The sequence below is a fragment of the Macrotis lagotis genome, chromosome 4, assembly GCF_037893015.1.
Source record: "Macrotis lagotis isolate mMagLag1 chromosome 4, bilby.v1.9.chrom.fasta, whole genome shotgun sequence".
Taxonomy (NCBI): domain Eukaryota; kingdom Metazoa; phylum Chordata; class Mammalia; order Peramelemorphia; family Peramelidae; genus Macrotis; species Macrotis lagotis.
This window is the reverse complement of record NC_133661.1, coordinates 35594711-35612892: the sequence shown is the minus strand read 5'-3', so window position 1 is coordinate 35612892 and position 18182 is coordinate 35594711. Positions and strand designations below refer to the sequence as shown.

The following is an 18182-nucleotide window of genomic DNA, read 5'->3' as shown; positions in this document are numbered from 1 at the left end:
CCTCACAGTGGCCTTGGGGGGAGGGATAAATGACTTCCCCAGTCTTCTGAACCATCTTAGTCAAAAAACACCAGCAGGAGAACTCAAAAGTAATGAGCAGCTGCTCATTATGGCAAACGATGACCTGGCCTGCTCATTTAGTGGTGAGGGTTTACCGAGTGCATCAGTTTACCCAGCTCCAGTTCTCTGGCAGTATAAGACTTCCAAAGCAGCATTATACAAAGACACATCCGATGGCTTTAATTTTCTCATTTGTTCATAATGTCTGACACTCTGGGAAAAACTTACAGACTGAATGGCAGATGATCCTGGGGGTTACCTGTCTAGTCCACCCCTCTTTTTAAGGGTGAAGAAAGTGAGACCCGGACAAGGGTAAAATCTGTTTAAAATGAATATGAGGCATTGCCCTGAGGGAGGTCCCCCAGTTCCTGGGGAAGCTTGGAGATGAGCTGCAGGTTCTTTTTGGCTCCAATGATGGACACCATCACCCCATTCTCAGTCACCAACCTGTTCAGGACTAATAGCTCTTGAGGTATCCACAGACTCCAGAGGCAGCCTGGAGCCTATCCCCCTCCCCGACCTCCCCTCAAAAAAAAGAAGGATTTCTTCACAACAGAACCATGAGCTGAGATTTCTAACTTCTTCCTGAGGTTCAACAAGGTTGTCTTTAGAAACTCTTACCTAGCATCGAGAACAGTGCGCGTGAAGTATCGCAGACACTTGAATATGGCCATCGAATCATGTAACTTCAGGAGCGATTCTTCTTTATACTTAAAAAGTGCCAGAGCAAAGCGGAAAATGACCTGTAGATTCAAGGACAAGAATCAGAAGATGCCAGGAGGGAACCCCATTGCCATACCACCTGGTCGCGGGGACCTGCTCCTATTGCATCTCATAGAAGTCAGGTGAGGCAGCTAAGAGCAGGTCACTTTTCCTGAGACCTGTTCTGTCCATGTTTGCATCACGAGTCTGCCTCTGGAAGAAGGGTGAGAGTAGCCGATGTCATGGCCTCTCTCTGAGGGCAGGGTAATGCTAAGCTTGGGGGTTTCCACTCAACTCCCAGGGAGTTTTTCTGAGTTTCTCCTAAAACCCCAGCATCATCAGCTTCACTTTGAACTAAGGTCAGAAAACTCAAGATTAATCACATTTTCTAAATTTTTTCTTTTATAACCTAATGCTTCTATTCCTAATATAGTAATCAGCAACTACTTTTCTAAATTAATGGGTTGCTGACTGTGGGGAACATAGGGAGTATCAGAAAGAACATTGGAAGCTGACTAGTTAACTAACTTGTGGCAAACCCTAAGCCTCACTAAGCCAAAGATTTCTCATCCATAAAAAAGGAGAAAATAACCCTTCTGCTGCCAGACTCAGGGAACTTTATAAGCAGAGTGCTGGGTGAGGCACCACGTGAGTTGTTAACACCATTACTCTTGAGGACTCTAAGATGTAGCCAAATGAAGCCTGCCTATGATGTTAGCATAGAAACCGAGAGGCTGGAGAGCTTTTCCCCTGAGTTGCCACCATTTGACTACCATCAGCTGCCAGGCATCTAAGAGTGAGCCAGTTAAGAACTGAAGTTCAAACTAAATGTAACTAACCCTTCAATCAATGAGGCCACAACTAAAGGGTTTCAGATCACAGGGCTCTATCACTGCGAAACTGGGAATGGGTCCTGCTAAGGTAGGACCTCAAGAGAAGAGTATTGGTCATAGGCACTTTACTTGTGAATCCACAAATCCATTTTGATATAAATTCCCAGTTTTTACAATATCATGTGAGAAAGGAAAAGGAAAATGTCACCTCTGGAGCATAGCTGGGGACCATCTTACTGATGAATCAGAGTCAAAATTCCTCATTTCTGGACACTTACAAAAACATTTGCTTAATTATTCTGTTGTGAAATCAAATTGCAGGACAGTCCTACTATGCAAGGAAAAGAAATTTAAGTGCCCAAGTATATGGCCCAAACTTCTCTAGATCAAATAGCTTTGGCAATCTGTTGCAATATAGACTTTCTTTTAATAAGTTAGGGAAAAAATCACTGACATCGAACATGATGCAACAGATTATTTCTCTTTAGAGAGAAGCACAAAGCTTGGCGTTCCAATATAGCAGGTTGCTAACTAGAAGAGGGAGTAGTCTGGCTCTTCTTAGCATACATTACTAATTTAAGGGCAAAAGGCAGAAGATTTAGACACCAGAAGGAACAACTTTGACAATCAGAGCTGTCCAAAAGCAGGACATTGCCTCAGGGAGATGGGGATGGGGGTTCAGTTATAGGCAGATCACCATTTTTTGATTCATGGCAGGAAAATTTCATGTTTTCATGATGAGGATGCCTCAAAATATCTGATTTCATCCAAAGATGATTGACTCAATGTATACTATGAAAACAAACAACGTATACCATGGAAACAATGTAATGACTAGCAAATTGCCTTCTGTGGGGGGGGGTGGGGGGAGGGAAGTAAGATTAGGGGGAAAATTGTAAAACTCAAAATAAATAAAATCTCAAAGATGACTGACTAAGGTCAAACAGGCCTTGAGTAAGTTTTCAGAAAACAGTCTCATGAGACCATCTGAAATTAGGTGAAATCAGAAAAGATCTCTCCATTTCATTATTCCATTAATTATTCTGTTCTACTCAAAGACTTCTGATCTGGTCAGGAAGCATCTTCAAATATTTAGGTTAAGCAACGCACCTTTGGTCCTTCATAAAGAAAAGAGTCCCAGATTTTAAAGAGGATGTCACTAACAACACTGTCCACAAATATCACCAGGAACCAATTGAATGTGATGAGCGTGTAGTCAACCTTGTACTGTTCAAAGTGGGCATGTAACCGAGGCAGCTTCTCATTCATGAGATCCTTGAAAACTCGCTGGTCAACCTCAAAAAAGTGAGAAGAGAGTGGTCAATGATATTCATTCACACTAGGTTAGCAGTCCTCTAGATCATTACTGAGGATCTATAGGGTCCCCAATATCATCCAAAATAGAGTCAAAACTACCCCAGGTACATGAAGCACACCAGGAACATTCTACACATCCAAAGCCCGCATTCTTGCCTCTGATCATGGGTAGAGAGCTGAACATGGGTAGAGAGCCAGCACTGTCTTTCCTCATTGTACAGAGTAGACCATCCCTGAGTTTGATCCTAAAACCCATCCTCAAAAGGTGTCGTTAAAAGAAAGGTCGTCCTGGAGAGTAGATGCAAGAAAGACTAGATAATGTATGAAAGAACTGGAAGTTATCTGAGGAAACCATCAAGTACAACCTCATTCCTTTATAGAGAAAAAGAGACCCAGGCAGGGAGCCTTTGATCCAAGGTCAATAGAGAATAAGAGGCAAAGTCACCCTGGAACCCTGGGCTCCCAGGTCACTCCCCAGTAAGGGCATTAAAATAAAGGATAGCTCCTGGATGATGTTGATAAAAATATTTAGAGGACCTAATAAACATACTGTCTTGTTAAACCAAACCAAACCAAACCTACTTGCCAACCTGGGATTAATACAGCTCTCAAAACCTCACAGAGAACATCATTAGTCCAGTTTGGTGTTTTTTCATGACTTCATTTGGAGTTTTTGTGGCAGAGATAACACAGTGGTTTACCATTTTCTTCTCCAGGTCACTTTACAGTTGAGGAAACTGAGGCACATAGAGTTGAATTGCCAAGGTCACACTTTTTTGAAGAGTATGAAGTTGGATTTTAGGTCTGACCTACCTTCCACTTTGCCACCTAACTGCAGCCCTTACCTCTTATAAAGCCCTTAATTTCATTTGCGGCTGGGCTAGTGACCTTTGGAGAACTGGACAACCAAGGCTGTTCAATGGATCAAAGAAGAAAAGGGCTTGGGGGGGGGGTGCAAGGAGGAGCAGGAGATGAGGCACAAAGGAAAGTAAAATGAGAAATGAGCACTTGTCTCTCCAACCACATCACTGGCCCCCAGGGAAAGCCTGGGCTTCTCTTGCACCTTCTTGGCTTCTAATTCAAAGCCAAAGCAGGCCAAGTGGAGGCCCTCAGAAGTGCTAGGAGTAGGGTCAAGTGAGGACTAGTGCTCCAGAATACCTAAAAATGCCCATTTGGGAGCTCAATGAGCCTCACAGGAATGATGGCTTGAACTCAGGGCTTTGATTTGGCTTTCTCTGCCTTCAGCATTCTCACAAAACTTTGCATCTGCTGTTAAATCATTTTTCACTCCATGATCATGGTGTTTTCTTGACAAAAATACTGGGAGGGGTCTGCCATTTCCTTTTCCAGCTCATTTGACAGATGAAGAAATAGAGGCAAACAGGGTTAAGGGATTTGTTCAAGGTCACATATCTAGTAAGCATCTAAGGCTGAATTTGAACTCAGGTCTTCCTGACTCCAGTACTTGTACTCTATCCTGAGCCACCTAGCTGCCTTAATCACACAAGCATTTCTTTCTAAAGGCTTTTTAAAATATTGTTTTTTATGTCCCTAGCATAAATTGGTGTGAATTCTATCTTTAAATTCACATATCAAAAAAGATCTGTTTTTTTTTTTTTTTTTTTACCTTGGGCTAATATCTAACTGGAACAAAAAAATCTCAACAGCTTGAGTCTTTTTTTCCTTGAAACCCTGAGTCATCTGGCACTTTGACATTCTATCCTTCTGAGTCATTCCCTTCTGTGCTTAATTACAAGACTTGCCTTCCTGACTTTAATCTGACTTTTTTCCTTTTCCTTTTTCTCACATGATAGTGTAAAAACTGGGAATTGATGTCAAAATGGATTTGTAGATTCACAAGTAAATTGCCTATGACCAATACTCTTCTCTTGAAAAGTGAGCAACAGGGGCGGCTAGGTGGTGTAGTGGATAAAGCACCGGCTTTGGAGTCAGGAGTACCTGGGTTCAAATCCGGTCTCAGACACTTAATAACTACCTAGCTGGGTGGCCTTGGACAAGCCACTTAACCCCATTTGCCTTGCAAAAACCTAAAAAAAAAAGTGAGCAACCCAGTATCAAAGAAGATGGAGATCTTGGAAGCAATTAATCCAAAGCCTCCTGGTTCAGGCTGAAGAAACCGAAGCTCACGGAGGTTTATGTGACTTACCCAAGGTAACCGGCAATGGATAGTAATGAAGAGCAGAGTTGGAATTCTTTAACAAAGATTTTATCAAAATCTTTTGATTCTCTATCATTAATAATCTCCTCTGGACTCCTTCAATTAGTCCCCTCCCAAAGAGTTATCTCTTATAATAAAGAAGAAAAAATAGGGAGAAAAGTTCACCAATGTCAACCAATACATAAAAAATGTCTGGTGTTATGTACACTATTCCACACCCACAGACCCCACCTCTGCAGAGGGGTCTGTGTGGTCAGGCTGGGCTATTCTAACTTCAGAACATTCAGTTTTGATTGGGGATTGTTGGCCTTTCCAATTCTGCATCTGGAGTCACTGCATAGATTGTTTTCCTAACTCTTAGCATCAGTCTTGCCAGGCATCTCTGAACTAGACAGGCCAGTCAGCATCCTAAGAGTCCCTTACATTCAGAGGTTATTGTTTAGTTACTCCCACCCTCAATGGAAATTGCCCTTGTTCCCAGATCTAGGCCCCCACAAAAAAGGGCTGCCATCAATACAGAGGTGTATATAGGCTATTTCTTTTTCTTCTTTTTTGGTTTTTGCAAGGCAGATGGGGTTAAGTGGCTTGCCCAAGGCCACACAGCTAGGTAATTATTAAGTGTCTGAGACTGGATTTGAACCCAGGTCCTCCTGACTCCAGGGCTGGCGCTCTATCCACTGCGCCACCTAGCCGCCCCTGGATATTTCTTTTTGTCATTAACCTCCTTGGGTCCCTTATTGTCGGGACCCTATTCTTTGTTTAATTTTTCAAGTTGACAATTTCTTCCATAGTCTTCATTGAAGTTAAATAACTAAAACCTGAAAAAGAAATCAATAAAATGACAAATTGAACCCTGAATGATGAAACTGCAGCATTTGCTGAGTCCTGTAATACCTGTGATCCCAGGAGAGTCTTTGTGTAATAATCTCGGGGCATGAAAACTTCCACAATGGTAACAAGACACCAGAAAGCATCTTCTTGGTCCAAGTAGAGGAGAGCAATTGCAGCCAACCTATAAGCAGACCAAGAACAAAGAGAGAGCTGAACCTTCCAGAAGAAACCACCGGCTTCCACCTGACTTATGGGAGACAGATGCGTTCCTCCCTCCTCTCCAATAGTCTAAATGATCTGGGGCTTTCCAATCAAGAAAAGCCGACAGCAATCTTTCTCCTCCAGCTAGCATTTCTCAAAATTTGAGAACTTGAAAAAAGATTTCCTTTTCACTGTCCATTTTTTAAAACCTTTGTCTTTATTTCTAGGACATCACAACTTAATTCTTTCCTTTGATTGGACTGTTTCTCAGGAGTAATCACACATATTGCATTAAAAAACAATAATTAAAAAAGCCAAGAAACATATTTCTTTATCTCACTAATTAAGTTTCTTGTCCAGTTCAAAAAGTTCAAGTAAATCCATAGATACTTAATGAGAAATTTAAAGGTCTAAGAGGAAAGGTCATCCTGATGATTAGTCCATCAAGAGAAAGGTGTGCATTAACTGTATTATCACAACCGGAAGTTGCTGAAACATTAGGGTGCCTCATAAACGTGGGTTTCTATCTTGTCCCCAAATCTCACACACTGGTGCTACTCAGGGACCCAGAACTCCCCCAACATCCAGAACATCCACTCCTGTTTCCTCTAAAATTGGGTTATGGGGTGAAAACGGTTCTGGAAAAGGCAACTGAGAAAGATGTCTCTGCACAGCATACCCTCCACAATATGAATATGGTTGACCTGGTCTTCTTCAAAGAGGAAGACAACTATTAATTAATTCATTAACAAGAAATGCAGAAGTAAACATGGAAAGAGGTGGGGGTTTGAAGCCCAAAGACACTCCTGACTCTAGGTGATGAAGAGCCTGCACCCTTATCTGTCAAAGAAGGCTCCTGATACTTGTCCTCTCTATGACATGGAGTTATGAGGAGATTAGGAGAGCTGGTTTCAAAAGAGTCAGAGAAACTGGGAGAGATCTGATTTCATGGCCTCATATTCTACAAGTTCTAGAAAAGTGAACCTAGGAGGGATAAGAAGGTTGAGAATGAAATTCTCGAGCTGAAAAGAGAACCAGTTCTAAGGAGGAAAAGAGGGAGGTTGAGAAGCAGGCCCAGAAAAGTCTTCATCCACCTTCTGCCATCCAAAGACACAGCAGAGGATGGAAGCCAGGGCAGTGGAGGTGCTGGGCTCAGACTGGAGAGCTCAGGCACAGCAGGGTTGATTTGGTTTTAGTTCTTATGAGGGAAGGGGGGGGGGCATCCAGCAGGGCCTGGTGACCACTTGGTGGGGTGTGGCGCAGTGTTCACAGACTGAGGGAGGAGGAGACTGGTCAGGGACGCAGTGCAGGAGCCACCTCCCAGAGTCTGAGGGAGGCTGATCAAAGCTCAGAGTGGATGCGCTACATAAGACTTTCGAGATGGACGTCACCAGGAGGGACCTCCACTGCCTGAAAAACTCTCTCAACCAGGAAAGGTTCATCCCTCCACCTACCAGCCCAAGGGCCTGTCTCTTGGGGAGAGAGTGCCCAAAGCTGGGGCCCGGCCAGGGATGGGTCTGACGCATGTGTCTGAGCATTGCTTCAAACAATAATAAGGCTTTCCTCCATATTACACAATGAGGGGCTATTTCTCTGAACTCCTTGGGCAGACTGGAGCTTCTATTTTTTCTCCTTCCTTAAAAAGTGGAGAGGAAATAGGGGAGAGCAATGAATCTGAGATCTGGGTTCAAATTGCCCTCCCCTCCCCACACTGACTTGACAGCTTCCAAGGCCCCTCCAGCCCCTGCCCTAAGACCCCACAAGCTCTGTCCCTGGGGATTCATACCTGTTTAAACCTTGGCAGTATCCTATATCGGGGTTCCTCCATGAAAAGGCCAGCAGGACATTCCTCAGTTTCTGAATGCCTTCCGACGTAGGACAGGAGTAATGTTTATTATTGGGCAGCGTTCTTAAGAGGTCCAGCTCGATCTGCTTCGAGGCCGGGTTCTGCTTCTCCAGAGCATTCTGGAGCAGGCTCTGGAAATAGCCAGGCTCTGCACGGTCCTTGAACTTCTTGGTGTGGAGATCAACGCACCACTTCCATATCTTGGAACGATGCTCATGGGGAATCCCGGCGCGGATAAGGTTTTTCAGCTCAGGAGAGCAGATCATCTCTCGGTTCATGGTGCTGGCAAAATAATTTTCCCATTTGACCCCAGTGGAAATCTCCTGATTTTCTGTGAGAGCCAGAGTCTTCAGATCCAGCGCCCGGACTTTAGCAACCAACTTCTCTTCCTCGTCGTCCTCAGGGACCGTCCGAAAGCCATAAATGTCATACTCACTGAGGAGAAGAAATTTGAAGCTGGATTAGGCCTCTGAGCCCTGCTAGGAGCAGGGATGGTGGAGTCTGGATCCCCTGCCTCACAGTGGGTGAGAGCAGGGGTCTCTGCCCAGGGAGTTCCAAAGTGGGGCCCATCTCACCATCCTGGGGCACCCAGAGCTAGAGAGGCTAGAAGCAGGAGAAGATCTAGCCTTTGCCCTGAGGCAAAGGCAAAGGTGGAAGAGAATAAGCCTTTCTAGAAGGGTGGGCCTAAATTAATGCTTCCTTGTCTCTGAATCTTCATAATAGCCCTGAGTCCCAGGTTACAGTAGAGGAAACTGAGGCAGACAGAAGGGAAGTGACTTGTCCAGGGCCAATAGTATCTACGAGCACATTTGAACTCAGGGCTTCCTGACTCTAGTCCAGATCTCTGTCAGCTGAGTCACCAGCACAGAGTAGGGACTGTGACTAGAAGGACAGATGTAGGACAGACCTCACACCCAAGGACATGCTGTGGAGAAGTACAAAATACAATAGACACAAAGGAGTTTAGAGAGAACGCCTAAGTCTTCAGAGTGACATCAAACGCAAACCTCCAATAAGGAGAATGCCACACAAAGCCCCTCTTTGTCTTGTGACCATGGGGGTTGCTCACTCCCCCCGGGTCTCTGTTTCTGCCGGTGGGAGACGGCTGACAACACAAGCCCGTCCCTGGGGGCCACCACCCTCCTTGTCAGTAAAATGGGGGCAGCCAAAGGCTCTGGTTCTGGAGCAATTCTGTCCTACAAAGAGGTGAACGTTGGGAAAACTGGATTCCTGTGTGGCCTCCTAAAAGCAGTCCACCAGCAGTTACCTGACAAGATGCGGCTTGACAAAAGCTTGTTCAGGCTGCTCTGGACCTTCCACCTGCAAGGCATCTTCCAGGAGTTGGGCGATGACATCCCGGGCAGGTCCCTGCTCCTCAGAGCACACGGGGTTCTTCATTTCTTGAAGCAAAATCAGATACTTGCTTTCTATTTGACACAGCTTGGCTTCCAGGCTGGAATACTGAAGAAAATGTCCCCATGACCACTTCTACTCGAAGGCAGACACAGAAAGCACAGTGATTCCTACATATGGATAGACTTCCTTCCCTGAGTGCTCCCTCCACTAATGCAGATCACAGTCCATCACCTCGCAGCCATCTCTGCTAACCAGTGTCTGCACTAAGCTGGTCCTTAGAAAACACATCATCTACCAGTGGGTCTATACTGGGAAGCCTTCTACCTGAGAGGACTGGTTTCCACTGGGCCAGCCTTTAAAGGCTCAGGCAGGGAGGGAGCTATCTGAGTGGGACTTCACTAGGGAAAGACACATGGGGAAAGAGTAGCCCCAACCCCCTCTGTTTCCTCATCTGTGAAATGGGCACATAAGAGCTTCCATCAACACAGAGCTTTGGGGTGTGTGAAGCACACAAGGATATAGCACTTCCATCCCTCCTTCCCTCCCAGAACTGAAAGTGGACACTTCTTTTTCCAGTTCTAAAAATGCTATGAAAATGTCATATAATTTGCTGGAATCTGTGATCTTAGTTCCATTTACATGTGGTAAAATGACTACTGCCTGGGAATGAGCACATCACATCTCCTTCCCATATACTCCAACACTACTATGCTCACACAACTTGCTCACTATGAGGGTCTTAATCACAAGACCAACAGCTCTTTTTTAAAATGAGACATATCAAAATGATATTTTTAACTATTTCCAAAAGCATCATGTAAAATGTATTTTGCAAGTATCACAAGACTAGACCTATTCTCAACCAGGCAAGTAATCAATTGTCTAATTCTTCATAACCTCCAAATAACCATTTTCTCCTCTGTGAGATTTCTGCATGAAGTGGCTTTCCTAATGCCCCAAACTGGAAGTTCCCCACCCCCATCCCTTCCCAGAATAGGGTAAAACTTTCAATCTGACCTTAACCATTAAATCCTTCTCTCGTCTTTCTGCATTTCTTCGGAGAGTTGAAAGTTCCAAAATCTCTTTATTTAGAAATTTATTCTGTGTCTTATAGCCTTGAAGACTGTCCTGCAGATGAGAAAAAGAACCTCATTGAATATAAACATCCATTTTGACTTTGCCATTAGCACCCCAATAATTAATATAGCTGCTGGGTTAAGACATCTCTCTTTTATCACTAGTATTTATATACATCTTTTTAATGTTTGCCAAGGACATTAAAGGTTTTCTCATTTGGTCTTCACCACAATCCGAGAAAGCAGGTATTGTTATCCTGCCCATTTTATATGTGGGGAAACTGAGGCAGAGAGCAGTTGACTTGCTCAGAGTTATTTCTTTACAAGAACTGGTTTGTTCTAAGGAGTCAGAACTAAAGCATTCATTAGGCTTTCAATTTAAGGACAGATATTTTGAGGAAAACAAAGAAGACATTAAAACTGACTTGGTTTTAAGGTGGCAATTTTTTCAATTGCCTTTAACATAGCTCCCTGATTTGGGAATTACTTCTAAAAGTTACACAAATGTTAAGTGCTCCAAAGTTCACTTATGAGAGCAGGATAATCCAGTGTAGATAGATTGAGAAGAAACATGGCTGCTGAAGGACATTCACGCTTCTTCTCCCTCCTTCCATGAGACCCTTCCTAATAGAGGAGTGAGGAGCATGTGCCCCAGAAAGGCTGAGTGACTGAGACCACAAAGATGGGCAGACGTTGCACCCCAGTTAATCCCAGTTCCAGCTGTGGCTTCCCAGGAACCTCATTGACCTCTGCAACCTACTCCAAAGTCAGACTCCAAAGAGACCTTGGTCCCCAGAGCAAAGCACATCCAGGTTGGAGGGAACTTCAGAAAAGAGACAGCCAGTTCAGGAAGAAATCAAGAAGGCAGGGCTGAGCCTGGAACACAACACTGAGGCCCAGGGAAGGGTGGGAGGTATTGGCTCCAAAGCCTGGAGCTGGTCAAATGAGAACTACAACTAGAAATCAGGTTTCCCAATTCCTCCTTGAGGGCTCTGAAACATGATACCAACTCTCAAGAGATTTATTTCAAGTCAGATTTATTTCAAGTCAGATTTTTGAGAATCAGATCCTACTCTCATAGCATGTCACATCTCCTCTTAATTAAATTAATTAAATGCATCTAGCTTCCATTCTAGGCAAATCCCAACTCCCAGACACTGGTATGTGCATTTTTTAAAAAGCATCATATCAGGATGGCTAGGTGGCATAGTGGATAAAGCACTGGCCTTGGAGTCAGGAGTACCTGGGTTCAAATCCGGTCTCAGACGCTTAATAATTACCTAGCTGTGTGGCCTTGGGCAAGCCACTTAACCCCACTGCCTTGAAAAAACTTGAAAAAAAAAAGAAAAAAAAATAGAAAAAGCAACATATCCAACACAACCTAAAATTACAGCATGTTGCAGTTGGAAGATTTTCCAAAACCTTCTGCACAATCCCCTTCATTATTAGGGGCAGGAGGGTGGGGGCTGAGGTCCAGGGAGGAGTCCAGAACTGCACTGCCTGACTTGTGTCACTCCATGGACTATGTATCCTTATGGCGACTCCCACATTTTCCATAGAGACACACAGCTAGATCTAGGTGCAGACACAAAAGCACATTAACCAGCTGGCGAGGAGCTGGGCTGACCTGAGGCTTAAGGCTGGCAGAGACAGTCAGGCCCACCATCAGCTAGCACTTTCAGGAAACCGAGTCCCTTGGAACTCTGAGCAGGAAAGATAGGAAGGAGGAAGCAAGAGAGTGATGAAACCAGTGTTCCCACAAGATCACGTGCAAACACAGACCCGAATAACAGACAACTAAACCTGGGTGGAAGAAGCTGCTAAGGAAGCCAAGGGTTTCTACTGAAACAACCTGAACTGAGAGCAGAAAGTGCCAGGGCTTTCTGCCAACCCTGCTGGTGGCATTGGTCGAAACCTTTGTTTAAATGGTTGTCAATTTTCCTAAAGCAAGTATTATTTGGCACCACTTAGGTTTGTCTACATGCCCTCCCATACTCCAAATAACCAGCTGCTGGCTCTTCTTTGCCAGTTGAACTTTCATGATCCAACTGCCTGGTCAACCTGGCTATAAAAGAAGCAGCCGTTTAACCTGACATTCCAAGAGACCCAGCAGGATTTGAGGGAGAAGTTCCTGTTAGGGGGGCAGGTTGCAAAATAATACCATATTTCTGTTTATAATATAAAAAAGTTTGGTTATAATATAAAATATTAATATAAAAATATAAATTAATATTATACAATATAATAACATTAAAAAATATACCTTGTCCCCAAACTATGTGGTCCATAAACTCCCTAAGTGGGGTGGGGGGAATGGAAGAGGGCAGAGAACAGGTTGTAAGAGTCCAAAGTTCTGGGTTCAAGTCCCAGCCCTGACCCATCTGGGTCATGTGAATCTCACAAGTTTCAATTTTTCTCCTCTCTAGGTTGAAGAGATAGCTTGTGCTACCCACCCTGGAGAGCTATTTTAAGGAAAAAATTCTGGAAAACCACAATATTGCTGATGCCATGGGATTAAAGAAGCTAACATGCCCACCCAGGTCAGAATTGGCAGATGGCAGAACAGTTTCTGAGTCAAAAGAAAAAAGTGGGCCTTCCCCCAGTCACTGCACCCAGATCACTGGATCCATGTTCTATGGCTAAGTCTGTCAAAAATTTCACAGGAAATAAAGCAATGAGGTGGCAAAGATAATGAGTCTGGGAGACTCATGCTTTTGCTGGCCCAGGTAAAGTTCTCAAGGCCCTCGCTTCCCCCTTCCCTGGGGGCAATGTTCTGGCAAATTTGGAAGAGCTGGAGACAGGGCCAGGGAGTCCCACAGCTTGCAAGTATTTGCAGGAGGATTGGAATCCAGGTGAAAATCCCAACTACCTGGACCTCAGGACTTCCAGAGACCCACTGAGCTGAAAGAAAAGTAGTGAGGAAAGTGGCCAGTAACCCGGAGGACGCCTCCCTCAGAGGCCAGAGCCACTAGCAATCACTGTCGCTGGGTTCTCGAGCAGAGGGAGAAGAAAAGGCCTAGTCTATAGGTCAGGCATCCCTGGAAGGAAGGGAGGAGAAGGGAAGGAAGAGGTTCACCTATAAAAAGATAGGGGTCTCTGAGAGTTTATCCACCTCTGGTCATGGCTACAGTAATCAAAGAGATGAGCCAATCAGCTAAGTTCACCTGTATCTTGATAAACAAAATCTGCTAACAAAGAATGTCAATCCAGATTGATTGGGTTCCCTCTCCAATTACTAAAGTGAATTCTCAAGTCTATCACTGTAGCAAATCTACATAATTCTCCCATTCAATCAGCCCTGCTGTTTCATCTTCTTCCTCCCAAGGACCCCAAAGGAAAGCTGAGGGCTACAGATGATTTCTCCAATTCCCCAGGGAGTTAGTGAAAAGAGAGAGCCAAAAGGAGGTGGTCCAGGTGGGCAGAGAGAAGCCAAGCAGAGATTCCATGCACTCTGATTCCCTGACTCTCTAGAAGCTTCCCAAGGTTCTGACCCTTCATCTCCTAGGAAGAAAAAAAGACCATATCTTTGGCCATCACCGCTCTTTCATCTGGAACTAAGTTTTTCTGAACCTAGAACCACAGAGAATCCAGTAGACTCTGAGCTCAGAAATGGGATGTGCCTGAAACAATTCTCTTTCCCAGACCTGGGCTCTGTATGTCCTTTCCCAGTACTCATTTAGTCTTCTCCTTTTTTCCCTCTTTGGGCCAGACTATGTTTTCTAGGTTTTATTAACAAGGGCAAAGACTTTATAAAAAAAATTTCAAAATAATACTATATTTCTGTTTATAATATTTTAAAAAATCTATCTTGTCCCCAAACCATGTGGTCCCTAAACTTCCCAAGTTATTTCAGATTCAAGTTCTTCAGTTCTAGTTTTGCTAACCCAAGCTCAGTCCCATCCTACCAAGAGCAGGACCACTGCCTCAATTTCCCTTAAGACATCACAGGAGAAGGGCAGCTTCTTCTCAGAACAGACCCAAGCTGAACCTGCCGGCCCAACCAGGCTGTGGGAAGCAGGATGGCAGAATCATTCTTCCAGGCAATGTCCACTCTTACTTCCTGATGAAGCCTACAAAGGTATGGTGCCACATTTAGGATGAGGTTCCATTCATGGACCAGTAAGGACAAACACTACCTGGGAGAGAGGGGCTATTATGATCCCCATTTTACAGATGAGCAAACTGAGGTAGTCACCTAGCTGGGAAGGGTCTGACTGACTCCAGGCCAGTGCTCCATCCAGGGGCAGCATGATCAGCAAGATCTGAGTTTAAATTTGGCTCCAGACACTTACTAGCTGTGTGACCCTGAGCAAATCACTTGCCTCCAATTCCTCAACTGTAACATGGGGATAATCTCAGGCCATCACTAGTCTCCACCATGCACCCAACAAGGGGCTCTCCTGTTCTGTATGTCCTGCTGTTTTTTCAGCTTCTCTCCTTGCTGGCTCCCTAGCTCTGCCAAGGAGGCCAAAACAGAACAAATCTTTCTCTCTTCTAGTACCTGGAGATCGGTATCATCAACGTCAGAATCATGGTGAAGCTCAGAGACAGAATCTGGAGGAGGAATCTAGAAGGATGACCTGAAGGAGAAGAGCTTGGAAAGACAAGAACTTGGGCCAGGGGGTTTGGATGGGGCTGGTGGAAGAAGAGTAGGCAGCTCTGGGCCAAAGGAGAAGGCACAGTGTAAGGTAAGATGAGGCACAAAGATTAAAGACAGGTAAGTGGGGACAAGTTGTGGCTGTTGAGGCTCAAGGACCTGGTCTTGGGATGGAAATTACATTAGGGAACATGGAGTATATTTCCCTCCTGAGGTCCAGAGACAAGCAACTGTCCAAGGTCACAAATGGCAGAGTCAGGCATGGGTCTCAAAGGTTTCCAAGGTCAGAGCCCTTCCCACCCATAACCTCTTACAGGACCAAAGAGGTGAGAGTGACATCTCTGGAACTGGACTAACCACAAGTCCCTTCCAAAGTCTTTGAAGGGAAGTCCTCACTTTCCTTCTGCCACATTTTCCTGGAGCATAAACTCCTCAGAAGGCAAAGTGCCAAGCTCAGAAGACACCAACATGTTCCTTGAGACCCTCTCCTTTACACAATCTGGGGTAGCAAAGGGCTTTGGCAAGGGAAGGAGAAGAGCCAGCAGTTAAACAGTCGGCAGCATTTGTATTAAAAACTATGTCTGTGAGGCAGTTAGGCAGCACAATGGATAGAGTACCAAGCCTGAAATCAGGAGGGCTGGGGAGGACAGCAAGTGTTTGGAAAGTAACTCTGGCATTCCCAGGCCAGCAGTCCACAGGAAGGAGGTAAAAAGGAGATGGGCATTTTATATCCAACCCATGCTTCTATTGTTTGCAGCTGTGATTATTTGTTACAAGGGAAAGCTCTGTGGTGAGATGAAGGGATTGTCACTGGAAAGTGACAGAGATATTTTGTTTTATTTTTTAAGTATCAATAAAATATTTAAAAAGGAAAAAATGTGACACATTTGGGGTTTTTTTGAGGAATGCAGGAATTCCTTATCAGTCTTTGCCTCTACTAAAAGACCTGGTCTGAATTTGTGATTGCTCAGGGATGGGGAACTCCAAGCAGACTCCCAGTCAATTCAGGTCTGAAATAGTTCTGTAACTTACTCTTTCCTTACTAAGGAAGGCGCCCTAGCTCCTTGGGCCTGAGAAACTGAGACGTGCCCACAGTCATTTAGCCAATGCATCGGAGGCTGAGCTTAGACCAGGACTTCCTGATAGCTAACTTCTATCAACTAGACCACAGTGTCACTTTTAAAGTTCAAAAGAATCCAAAGGCCTAGAAATTCTTCTCCTTGGGCCATCTTTCTGACCTCTGGGTTGTAAACAGAATATGCCGGGCTTCTTTTAGGGATTTATAAGACAATAACAAAAGAATGAAAATTAATTTCAAAGCAGAAGACTGAAGCCTCTCTCTCCTACTTTGGCCTTAAAGTAGACAGAAAATTCTAGTGATTTCCCTCAGATCAGGGGCCTATAATTTCTAAATAAATAGTTTCCATGAATTAGAAGCATGTGCCCTCAATGAATCAGGATCGTCTAATGACATGTTACAATGAGTGATGTTTAACCTAGCATCTTTCCTATGCTAGCTAAATTTCCTATGTAAACTGGAGCCATTCCCTTGTGACTTCAGATCCATCCATTTTCTTTAAATGTAGCACAAATCATTCTAGATAAATTTAATCAAATTTCATAAAGGATAACTAAACAAGTATCAATCTGTTGAGATCACCACATTGTTAAAAAAAAATGATTCATAAAGTATATGGGCCTAGATACTTTGCAAAGCAGTGATTCTTGTGTCTACTCAATGACTTCATCAAGGATCCCCTCTGGATGGGGAGGAGGACAGTGGAGTGAAAATTTCACAGTTCACCAAGCAAAAAAGCTCAGGTACTCTAATAAAGACATTAGAACTGTGTTACATCAGATGATGTAAAGTTAAGTTGTAGGAGCTATGATTGGACTCTGCAACACAACTAAACTAGGTTAATACAAAGTCTTGACATTGCCCCAATGCACAGCTTCAGTGATGGGGCTGGAAGTGTTGATCAGAAAGGGCCCAGGCAGCTCATACACTCTGAGAGACCAAGTAAGTCTAGGGCAGAGTCAACAAGCAGACAGAGAACCCATGTGCTGACTGTGGAAGGGCTGAAGAGAGGATCTGAGAAGTTCAGCCTGTGCCCCCTCTTCCACAGGCCCATCTCTAGCAGTCCCCTCATATTGCCCCTCCCTGCAGCATCTTCCTTTATCTGGCTGTTCCCACACTTAGAAGGTCTTGACTCCCTCTGGCTGATGCTTCGATGGACCTTTGATTTCATCAATGTGAGGTTCCCCATCCCCATGTCTTCTCACTCTCCCCTAACTGCACCTACACCCCCTCATCAGTTCTGTGGAGAGCACTGATTCGATGTGCCATAACTTTTCTCCATGTCTCCCAGAGTCAGAGCTGGGCCACAGGCACCCAGGGTCACCCTTGGGGAACAACATCTCTCTTCTTGGTCTTACATCTCTTGTTCCTATTCACATGCTACTGAAGCTGGAGAAAGGTACAAAACTGAGCTCCTGGGCCCTAGAGAGGACCTCACCAAGTGCAAAGCAGCCTTGTCACACCCATTCCTGCCCCCTGCACCCATGCCCTTTCTTTACAATCCTTGTCCTCAACTCACAGGTCCCAGACATCTTTTGCAGCACTTTCCCCCCCCCCACACCTCCATCCCAGGAAGAGGTCTCCCTTCTCTTTGCCCTCTAATGTGCAAGATAGACCCCTTCCATGTTGTCTTTTCAGGCAGACCATCTTTATTCTCTCCACTTTTGCTAATCATCAACCTTTGTCCATTGACTGCTTCACTACAGTCAACCAATCTGCCTATCTCTCCCCCATCCTCCAAAATCCTTCCCATCATCCCTGATAGCTCCTGTTCCATGTCCTTCCTGCCTTCCCTGGCTAAACTCTCAGAGAAGGCATCCATCTAGCATCGACTCTCCACTTTTTTTTTTCTCTTCTTTAATTCTCATCAGTCTCCTGAAATGGCTCTCTCCAAAGTGACCACTGCTCTTTGCTTTGCCAGATGGAATGACCTTTTCTCAATTCTCATCCTTCTTTCCTCTGTGCAGCATTTGAAGCTCTGGGCTTCTCCTTCATGAGACTCTTCTCTTGAGGTTTTCAGAACACCATTCTCCTGCTTCTCCTCCTCCCTGTCTGACTTCCCCTCATCAAACTCCTTTGTGGGATGAACATCTAGAACATTCCTGT

The 18182-nt window shown here is 44.6% G+C and overlaps 1 protein-coding gene across 1 annotated transcript in view; it reads right to left on the bottom strand.

Annotated features, from left to right (window-relative positions):
• Positions 1-18182, bottom strand: part of TBC1D2B (TBC1 domain family member 2B) — a 70135-nt gene that overhangs the window by 6764 nt on the left and 45189 nt on the right. The window contains exons 7-12 of the mRNA XM_074232514.1: positions 10343-10453; positions 9237-9430; positions 7910-8404; positions 5986-6103; positions 2706-2891; positions 682-803 (exon numbers count right to left, since the gene is read on the bottom strand). Of these exons, the coding sequence (XP_074088615.1) occupies positions 682-803; positions 2706-2891; positions 5986-6103; positions 7910-8404; positions 9237-9430; positions 10343-10453 (1226 nt within the window). The remainder of the gene's footprint in view (positions 1-681; positions 804-2705; positions 2892-5985; positions 6104-7909; positions 8405-9236; positions 9431-10342; positions 10454-18182) is intronic.